We start from the raw sequence: 10,313 nt of genomic DNA, 5'->3' as shown, positions 1-10,313 counted from the left end.
CCAAGAAAGTTCAGAAACTCTGCACCGGGGCGTCCGAGTCGCGCGCGGCCACCACCTCGGAGAGCCGCTGGGCAGCTCCGAGGGCGCGCGGCTGCCCGGGCTTCGCGGTCGCTGCACCTGCCACGTCCGCCGCCGCCGCTGCCGCCTGGTGCCAGGCTGTGGGCAGACCCTGGCGGCGGCAGCAGCGGCGGCGGCGTCGGGGTCACCTCCTGCTGCCTGCACCTCCGTCTGGCTCTCCTGCGCAGCCACCGCCGCGCCACGTGCGCGATCGTTCCTGGAGCGCACGCTCGGTGCTTCCTCAACAATTTTTGTAACTTTTCCCCCCATCTTCCTTTCCCCAAAACTCCTACTTTTTGCATTAGGGTAAAAAAAAAAAAAGTGTCGCAAGTGTCCACGGATTGCCACCTCCCAATTTTCCTTCCCTCCCCGCCCCACTTTTTTTGTTTGTTTGTGTTTTAAGCGGCGACAACATTGTTTCGTGTTATTCTGCTTTACGATCGATAGCTTCCTTTGCTTGGTCGGGGCGGCAGTGGAGCGGCGGAGTGGCGTGGACCTCATGTAGAAATGACAACAATGGAAGGGGCCAGCGGGTCGAGTTTTGGAATAGACACGATTTTGTCCAGTGCCAGTTCGGGCAGCCCCGGCATGATGAATGGAGATTTCCGCCCGCTCGGCGAGGCCAGGACCGCGGATTTTAGGAGTCAGGCCACTCCGTCTCCCTGTTCGGAGATCGATACTGTAGGAACGGCGCCTTCCTCTCCTATCTCGGTCGCCATGGAGCCCCCGGAACCGCATGTGATAGCGGACGGCCCCCAGCATCACCACCACCTCCACCACAGCCAACAGCCGCCGGCGCCGCCGCAGCCAGCCGCGGCCCCCACGCAAAGTTTGCAGCCTTCGCCCCAACCAACGCCGCCGCAGCCACCCGCCCAGCAGCTGGGCTCGGCCGCCTCGGTCCCCAGGACTTCCACCTCTTCTTTTTTAATTAAGGACATCTTGGGCGACAGCAAACCTCTGGCGGCGTGTGCACCGTACAGCACCAGCGTCTCCTCTCCCCACCACACCCCGAAGCAGGAGAGCAACGCAGCACACGAGAGCTTCAGGCCAAAGCTCGAGCAGGAGGACAGCAAAACCAAACTCGACAAGCGGGAAGAGTCCCAGAGCGACATCAAATGCCACGGTGAGTCGCGCCGCCTTGGCTCCCTCAGCCGTCTAGCTTCTCCTCCTCTTGCTTCCCTGTCTCCGCTTCTGTCTCCCGCGAATCTCTGCTGGGGTTCGAAGGCGATTCTAAGCTTCTAAGGCGATAGCGCCACGGTCAAAAACTGCAAGCGGGAGGGAGGCCTGGGCGTGCGATTTGGAGACTCGTCCCAAGTTCTGATTATTGTTACATTTCTACCTCCCAACCCTCACCGCCATCCAGCTCCTTTCTTTGTTTTACTTCATTTTAATTTATTAGGAAGGAGGCAGAGGCGGAGGGTGTCTGACGGGAAATACTTTAGTGTTTCGTAGTGCTTAGGGGGTGTGATCACAACGTGGTGCTTATTATTTAATGCAAATCATTCCATTCTTCCTACACACCGTATTTTCTGAACACTGGAACGGGAATTATCAGATATAGCGAAGGGAAAAATTCCGAAGCGATTAACAGGGAAACTTTTTTTTAAAAAAATTATTAGATCGTGATTAATATAGGGAAGGCCACACGGTAAAAAATTATAGAGTTCCAATTAAAAAAAATACTCTCCCTACCCCATGGCGCTAACTGAATATCTGTATTTCAGTAAGAGTTTTGGGCCCTTACAAGTAAATTGGGAAGTAGCATTTATGAAAGTAAAATTTTATGGAATTGGATATCTATTTTTGTAAAATCAAAAGATGGCAATGGAATTGTCCTTCAACTCCCTTTTCCCACTTTCTCCCCAGAGAATTTCATAAGTGTTCTGGTCTTTGCATAGCAAAAGAGTTTTAACATATGAGGAGAGTTCTCTTTTTTCCCTTTACTGATAAGCTTATTATTATTATTAATCTTTGTCCTCTCTGGGAAAGATGTGTGCTGACTGTCTGGAAGGTAGGATATTGCCTCTTCATTTTACTATTGTATCATTAGCATAATAGTGCCCAAAACAGATGTACAGTCTGGTCTGGCGATTTTTTGTGCACCAACCTCCCCAGTGGGTCAATTAGAGAGATTATGGTTCTTCCTGCAGGGAAGATCAAGGAGCGCAGCAAAAACGGGTACAAACAGAGGGATTGACATATCGATTTCCCAGCATTTCAGTAAAAAACCAAAGTTGACAAATAGAATCCGGAAATCTCTGGGCTGTCACCTGGATGGGCTCAGTGATTTTGAGCTGAACACAGTGTCTGGGAGACATTCTTTCTGAAGCTTTAAGAGACCTGATGCAAGCAGCTGCAGAGAGCTTGATCCAGCATTTCCCAAGTGCATCTGAAAGAAGGAAAACAAATGCCTATAACTTTTAGTAAACAGGAGAAGTAAAATGAAAAAAGTGCCCCCTTCTCAAAAAAAAAAAAAAGTTGAAAGACCTTTTAAAAACTAACACATAAGAAAATATGAAGTCAGGATGAAAACAGTAATGGAAAGGGACAGGGTCTCCCGCCAGTCAAGGAAGCAATTAAGAAAAGGACCCTTTATCATAAAGTATTTTTTTTTCTTTTTCATTTCCAAAGACGGGAAGATCCAGCACTCTTTTGGAACCCTCTTAGGAGCTCTGCACAAGGCTCCACACTCCCTAGCCAGCAGTTGGTCCTCTTCCTCCATACTGGCTAAGGTCCAAGTATGTTTATAAGGAAGGTGAGAGAGTATAGTTCCCCCACCCCCAGACCAGCAGCTGGCTTGGGAATGTGGAAGTGTGTGCCAGGAGGACACTCCATCCTTCCCCATTCCAGGCTACCTTACGGCCGTGTCTGGGTTTCTATGTAGGAACAAAGGAGGAAGGAGACCGGGAGATTACGAGTAGCCGAGAGAGTCCCCCTGTGAGAGCCAAAAAACCTCGCAAAGCCAGGACGGCTTTCTCCGACCACCAACTCAATCAACTGGAACGTAGCTTTGAGCGACAGAAGTACCTGAGTGTGCAGGACCGCATGGACCTGGCAGCTGCACTCAATCTCACTGACACCCAGGTCAAGACCTGGTACCAGAACCGCAGGTAAGGGAGGCTATGTGGGAGAGCAAAGGCGTCTGGCCATCCAGGTCAAGACTACTACACCCATCTTCTTCCCTCCTGGCCTCGGAGACACTAAGGACTCAGAGGGCCCTGAGCTGGCAGTCGGGGTCTTTCTGGCTGGAGGAGGGATTAGCCACACCTCCAAGGTGAAAGGGATCGTTGGGTAGCTGGAGTTTGGAGAATTTTGCACTTCTAAGTGTCCTTAACATATGCTAGTTTCTCCCTCAAACCTGAGTGGCTGAAATTTACCCCATGTTGCCCCCAAATCAATCAAGCCACACCTTTTCAAACTGAGACATCGGTGTAGGAGACACTCAGGCCCATAAAACCTGTGCATTGCACCATTTTGGGCCTGCCCCAGGATGGTTCCAAATATCTATAGCCGGTCACACAGTCTGGCTGTATCCATCCTGGAAGAGCTGACCCACTGGCCTCAGCTTAAAAGTCCTTGCTTGTCCTGTGAGGCAGTTGGGAGAGGTAGAGTTGGCAGCCGGTCAGGCATCTAGACTGAGGGTCTGTCCCCTATTCTGGCCATCTCAGAGCCCTCCAGGAACCACAGCTTCCCTTGAAAGGAAATTAGGAAAGGGGCTGACAGTACTTGTAGGCCCCTGAACTGCAGTGTGAACCCAACCTGTGCAGTCTGGGGCCAAGGTTATGCCGAGTTTCCAAGCCTGACGGTTGTCTCCCTTGTCTCGATTTTCTCTCCCCCTCCTTTTCTCTCATTTGTGTTCTAATCGTCCATAAGTGTGGTTGGAAATGCCCATCCAGTTGTCATCTTTACCATAATTTTCTGTCTCATTACATACGGTTTCAGCCACCCTAATTCTGTCGGAAAACATTAGTGTCATTTGTAGCCAATTTTAAATGGGCGACATGTTTATTAATTTGGCTGGAGCTGCCGGGTATGGAGGGCCCACCAGCCCTGCGTTCCAAAGGAGGCATCTGAGCAAAGGCCTGCTGCCTCTGGGTGCGGTGGGGGAGGGAGGAGACCGAGAAGAGCTGATCACAGGTTTTAATTGTTACTCTCTCTCAGAGGAGAAAAGATCCTGAAATGCATTTTTCCCCTCCTGGAATGGCCCCGAGGTACTGTCCCCATGGGAGAGTCCTCCCTCAAACGAATTCCGTTTTGAAACCCTTGTCACCTTCCTGGCTCTTAACCCGCCCTCCCCCCCAACACCTGCCATAAGGTCCTGTCAGGCTGGTGAGAGAGATGTGTCTCCACAGCCCTGGGGACCAAGAGGGCCAGGGGTCCAAGGCCCAGGAGTCTCTGTGTCCCTTTGTTTACGGTTTCTTCTCACTCAGCCTGGAGGAAAGGGGGAGGGGCAGAGAGCAGACACTCTGGGATTGCTGGGGAGCCACTTGGGGAAGGAAATTAGAGGAGGAGGGAGAAGACTGCCTATAGAAAGAGTGGTCTCCGTTGGCCTCCAGGAAAGTTTCAGGCAGTAGCCAAACAATAAGGGGGGGGGGCAACGTCGGAGCAAAAAGTCAGGAAAAGGTAGCAAAGATCGGAGAATTTTATTTATGAATGTCTCAGACATTGATGGCATCATTTGGGAAACTGACTTGGATTTGGGTGATTCTGGGAGGGAAAGGGTGGGATAGGAGGCAAGGAGGTGTGCTTCATTCCTGGTTCTCAGCGCACTCTAAGTCTTCCTGTGCTCCCCGAGGAAAAGAAGGCAGGTGAGGGGGGAGAACGGGCCTTGGTGCCTGGGCAGTGCCCACAGCTGCAGGGTGCACGCACGCCTGCTTTTATTTCAGGACCAAGTGGAAGCGGCAGACTGCGGTGGGCCTGGAGCTGCTGGCCGAGGCAGGGAATTACTCGGCACTGCAGAGGATGTTTCCGTCGCCTTATTTCTACCACCCAAGCTTGCTGGGCAGCATGGACAGTACTACCGCCGCGGCGGCCGCCGCCGCCATGTACAGCAGCATGTACCGGACTCCTCCTGCACCCCATCCCCAGCTGCAGCGGCCCCTGGTGCCCCGAGTGCTAATCCACGGCCTGGGGCCTGGGGGACAGCCGGCCCTCAATCCCCTGTCCAACCCCATCCCAGGCACCCCGCATCCCCGGTGAAGAGCAAGTCACTGTCCCTCCCTGTCCCCTCCCCGACTCGGACAGCTGCCCCTCCTCTCCCGGCACCAGGCTGTCCGGCCTCCCTTGCAGCCAACCGGGAAGCAAAGAAGTAAGAGAGGAAGACACTCACCAGCGGGTGGAGGGGGGGCCCAAAGAGGAGCCAGCCCTCCACTCTCCATCTCCCCACCCCCAGAGACAGGGCTGGAAAGCTCCCGCACAGCAGTGTGACTGGCGAAAATGCCGACTCCACACAAAGTGCGACCAGTAAGTGAAAACATCAACAAAAACAAAACCTCAAGTTCTTTTTAAAAAATGACTTTAGGGACAAGCAGGAGGGAGGGAGGGGGGTGGGGTAAGGAGGGAAGAAAGAAGGGCACGGAGAGGAAACCACACAGGCGGAGAGAATTGTAGATGAACAGCCTCAAATTCCGAGGCAGAGGGCGTTGCCGTGGACATTCCGACTGCCCCAGAGAAAAGAGGAGGGTAACTGAGAACTTTGCACTGATTTCTCATGACCTTTTTTCTTTTGGAAAAGTGGCATGCTCCATAATATGAAAAAAATGTACATTTGAAAGACTGAGTGATAAGTGATATATCATATTTATTATATGTTGTCTAAAAAAGTCACTTATATACATTAGTAAAACATGATTTTTCTTTTCATGTCTTTTTGATTCAGTAAAATAAATGCTTAGACAAAAATATAGATTTTTTTTGTGATTGAAAATTACAGAAATAAAGTTTATCTTTTTCTAACAAGCGATGAAATCCAAGGGAGCTGATTTTACTGAAGCAGAATGTACTATGATGAAATGTGTCACTTGGTTTAGGAAAACAAAATCCCTTCTGGAATATTAGGAATTTACAAAATCTGTAAAGATGTTGGACTGACTTGTATAAAAACAGCTCCATTTTTCACGGTGGCCTCTTCCGAGCCGTTATTCGATACGTGTGAACTTCTTTCTTTTTAAGTGGATGATTTTAGAGCAGTTCGTGAGGCCGCAGGAGAAAATCTGCGCTTGTCGGCTGGCTGTTGGTGTTTGCCAAGTAGGCGGCCAACTTTCCCTGCTGTCCCGGCCTGCCTGGCAGCCCCAGCCGAACCGGGTCTGTCCGCCCCTCCTCCTTCTCCTAGGGCTCCTCCTGGGGCGATGAGGGTCCGGAGCGCTGGGCAGCGGAGACGCCGGCAGGGGCTGGGCTGCGGGCGGGCAGGCGGGCGGACATGCGGGCCTCGCAGCTGTTCTGCAGCCCACGGCCGGGCGCCCGCGCGGCAGGACAGCCCGCAAGCAGGAGGCTGCAGGGCGCTCAATTAGGGCGCCCGGGGGGTCTCGAGAGGCCTAGCTAACAAACCCTGGTCGTGCTTTGATCCTGGCCTTCTCATTCCCCAGCGGGCATCCAACCCCTAGCCCCGAGCCGAGTCTCTTGTCCTAGTGAGTTGGCTGTGCTGGGATGTCTGGAGCGGAGTGCAACTCTGACTGAGACAGGTGTGCCAGGCTTTTTATCCGCGTCCCTGGATCTTTTGGGACTGCAAAATGAGAGGCCCTGCCCAGAGGGTAGTGGAGGCCGGCTCCCTGCTTTGGGAGTGTGTGTGTGTTTGTGTGTGTGTCTGTGTGTGTGAGAATGAGTGTGTACGTATTCGTAGCACCTAGGCCAGAGCCGGACCTCAGCCGCAGGCCACCCTCCCCCACTAGCTCCCAAGAGGCTCAGCACTCCCTACTAGTGAGGAAGAACTGGGGCGGGGGTGTACATTTCCGGAGCTTCTCCCACCTTCCCCAGCCCCAAGGTCACTTCTCAAGTAGTCACAGAGTTGGATCCCGGTCTGGGTTTCCTTACATCTCTATCTTCACTTCTGCCCTAGTACATAGTCAAAGGAGTAAGACCTGCAGCTAAAACACATCCAGACCCATTTTCCAACTTTCTCTGATGTTTGAATCTTAGTAGAGTTATAAAAACATTTTAAAAACGCGGAGTGCTGTGGGAGTGTGTGTTGGGGAGGAGAGGGAAGGAAGGAGGAAAGAAAGGAGGTGAAATCCAGGAGGAAATTGCCTCCTCCGCCTTGGTCAGACCTGGGCTAATTAGGGACTGTTTTGCAGATTTCTCTCCAGCTCATCAATTTGCTTTAAAAGTGGTCTTGTTTGATTCTAACAAAAGTGTTTGGACTGGCCCTTCTCATTTTCTTCCCGCTGAGCTGGGACAAACTCAAACAGCTGGGCTGGGCTGGAAGCTGGGTGCCACTGTGTCCGGTGGGAATGCCCATTGCCTGGGTACTCAGCAGACTCTCCTTGTTCTGTCTTAGCTGCTGTTGGGTTTTACAATCACACTTAAATAGTTCACAAATGGTCTGCCTGGGCCTAAAAAGGCACTTTCCAAGGCTTGGGGGTGCTACAGCTTCTCGATGCACTGGCCCCAGGGCTGGTCATCTTTGGGGGGAAAAGGGGGACCTGGGAATTCACTGGAGCTCACACATTCTAAGTTCCCACAAAGAATGACCTCAAGTCCAGTTGGGAAAGGCACATAAACAAACCTTCAAATACAAACCAGGCCATAGCACCCATCTGCTACGAGCAGCCCGCCAGCAGCCTGCCAGCCACTCTGCTGAGGAGCCTGCCAGCTACCCCTTCACTCTCAAGGCCAAACTTGGACTCCATAGGTGGACAATGAAGGGGCAAGCACTATGTCTACAGAGACCAAGGTTTCTTAATTAACCTCATATTCCACTGCTGCTAGCAATTAGGTTTGATCCACCAGAGTCCTCCCAAATGTGCTTTAGCTTCAAAGTCGTTTTCTTTCACCCCCTAAACCATGCAGCTGAAAGTGTCAATTCCCCTTCTACATTTGTGTTGTTTACTTCCTGTTGCACAGAAGTTGGCAAAAGGAGTATGTGTGTGTGTGTGTGTGTGTGTGTGTGTGTGTGTGTGCGCGCGCGCGCGCGCGCGCGCGCGGTGGCGGGACTGTAGTCCCAGGAAGAAAGTTGAGTGCTGGATTCCTTCTTTTCATTCTTTTCTTTCTGCAGCAGTACCACCTCAGCAGGTGCCCTTCTATTCAAACATCCCCAAACTATTGCTTACAAGTCAAATGCAAACATAGTCCTTTCCCTCAAAAGGGGTCCTTCATTCCATGCCTGCCCAACAAAGTAGCGCTGTTGGCTAAAAGGTGAGGAGTGCAACACCAAGTTTTCCAAAAAGCAAGGAACAGGATAATAGACAAAGGTCTTTTCACAAGGGAGATCCAGAGTTAGTTATGGAGGCTCAGAGGTCTGTTGGCCCTGGGAGCTGCACTTCTTTTCTTTTTCCCACCTTCAGCTGGTGTTGGAAGGGCACTCCATGGCTAACTCCATTTGGATCGCTCCTTTGATTAAGCTGGGGACTGGCAAAACAGGGATTTTTGGGGGGCATTCTTTGCTTGCTACAGAAACACAGGAGAACAAACTTGTTTTAGAGAGATGTTTAGACACTCACAAAGGCCCCTTATATTTGCTCTCCTCAAGATCAGCTCTGTGACTCCAGCAAACCTAGCACAAATCTGTAGTGAGTATGGAGTAAGAAGTTAACTCCCCAACTAGCAGCCAGGTGTTCTAGCCCAAGCCAGCAATTTTCAATAAGTTGCAAAGTTATGATTGCTGCTTGCTTCCATGCCTCCAGCAAATATACCTATCACCTTGTAACAGTTTATTTTTGCTCCCCCTGCCCTTAAAATGTAAGTCCACATGATGGCAAATTAGACAGCTGATTTCCTCTGTTGCAAATTAAACCGTTTACCCTCAAACCAAGACTTCCGTCCTCCTCCCTCCCTGCCATCTGACTCCTGCCTAGGCAGCCCTTCCCCAGGAGTCTGCCAAATCCCACCTCCCCTCTTTTAACAGGCAGCTTGTGAGTGGTTTGTTTTGTTATATTTTTAACTTTCTAAAAATATTTGGAAAAGCTCTCCCCAGGGCTAGGGAAACTTTAGTCCCTATTAAGCCACGTGGTTACAAAAATATACTGGAAGAGAGCTGCTTAGTTTTCTAAAAAGCCAGGCATGACTTGAAGTCAACATGCTTGGGAAGAGACTGACCGACCTTTCACTACAGATGGGCATGATCAGGGGCAGAGCTGAGCCTCCTAGGGAATTGATGTTTCCTCCTCAACATTGAATTCTTGGTGTGGAAAAGCTGGTTTGTCGGGTGTCTTGGCTGTTGGCTAGATAATTAGGCAGAAGGGCGAGCGGGGGCTTCTCCAGGGTTTACTCCATGAACCCTGGAACAACGCCTCTAGACTTCTTGAGTCTCCCAATAGGTCTTTGTTCAGTCCCCGCTTCTTGGCCAGTTCCAGCTTTCCTCTCTACCCATGCCTCTTTGCCTGAAGTTGGGGCCTGTGTGCCCCTCCCTTCTTCTGGCAGGTTGAACACCCCCAGGGTTTAGTAGGGCTAAGTGTGTGGGATAAGGGTTGTGTGCATTCAGAGAGAGGGAGGTATCACTGGCCTTTCGCATTGGAAAATCAGGTCAGCTGTCTCAGGGAGATGAGATGACCCAGAAGGGACTTTTTTCCTCCCCTTCTTCCGGCTGAATTTTGAAGGCCTCTGTCAGTCTGAGTGTTGCTGAGTGGACGGTCTCAGCCAACCTCGCATTGTCAGTTTCTCTGCTCTCTGCCTCTCCTTTTGTCTCCCCTCGGGCCTCCCTCTCCCGTTTCTCTCTCCTAGCACCACAGACAGCTCCCAGGACGCGCTGGGGAGCGGAGTCCCGGAGGCTGGAGGGTTTCCTGCAAAGCCTGGGCGACCGCAGGGGGCGCACCGGGGAAGGGTCGGCGGTGCCCGCGGGGGAGGTCCGCGAAGTGATTACAAAGCGCCCTCCCCGGCGGCGCTTCCTGATTAGCTCTAAGTCCAAACAGGGTCACATTCCAAAGAACAAAATCTTCAATCAATAAAGTAATTCAAAAACCAAAAGATCTCGGGGTAAGTAGTGCTCAGTGACAGATCAACTCTAAACCGTCCCTATTTAATAAGTTCTTAGTGGAAGCCAACTGGGAAGGAGAGGGGCCTCCGTTCTGCTGCTTCGAAGCCCTTGCGTCACGGCCGCAGCGAAG

The 10,313-nt window shown here is 51.5% G+C and overlaps 1 protein-coding gene across 1 annotated transcript; it reads left to right on the top strand.

The window, feature by feature from the left end:
- The first annotated feature begins 528 nt into the window (after window positions 1-528).
- BARHL2 (BarH like homeobox 2) lies at window positions 529-5,533 on the top strand. The gene is made up of 3 exons (XM_007468519.1): window positions 529-1,180; window positions 2,942-3,167; window positions 4,944-5,533. The coding sequence occupies exons 1-3, from the start codon at window positions 565-567 to the stop codon at window positions 5,254-5,256; spliced, it is 1,155 nt and encodes a 384-aa protein (XP_007468581.1). The 5' UTR covers window positions 529-564; the 3' UTR covers window positions 5,257-5,533.
- The last annotated feature ends 4,780 nt before the right edge of the window (window positions 5,534-10,313 follow it).

Source organism: Lipotes vexillifer, unplaced genomic scaffold, assembly GCF_000442215.2.
Source record: "Lipotes vexillifer unplaced genomic scaffold, Lipotes_vexillifer_v1.1 scaffold490, whole genome shotgun sequence".
Taxonomy (NCBI): Eukaryota; Metazoa; Chordata; class Mammalia; order Artiodactyla; family Lipotidae; genus Lipotes; species Lipotes vexillifer.
The sequence above is the reverse complement of the archived record's forward strand: the minus strand, read 5'-3'. Positions and strand labels throughout refer to the sequence as shown.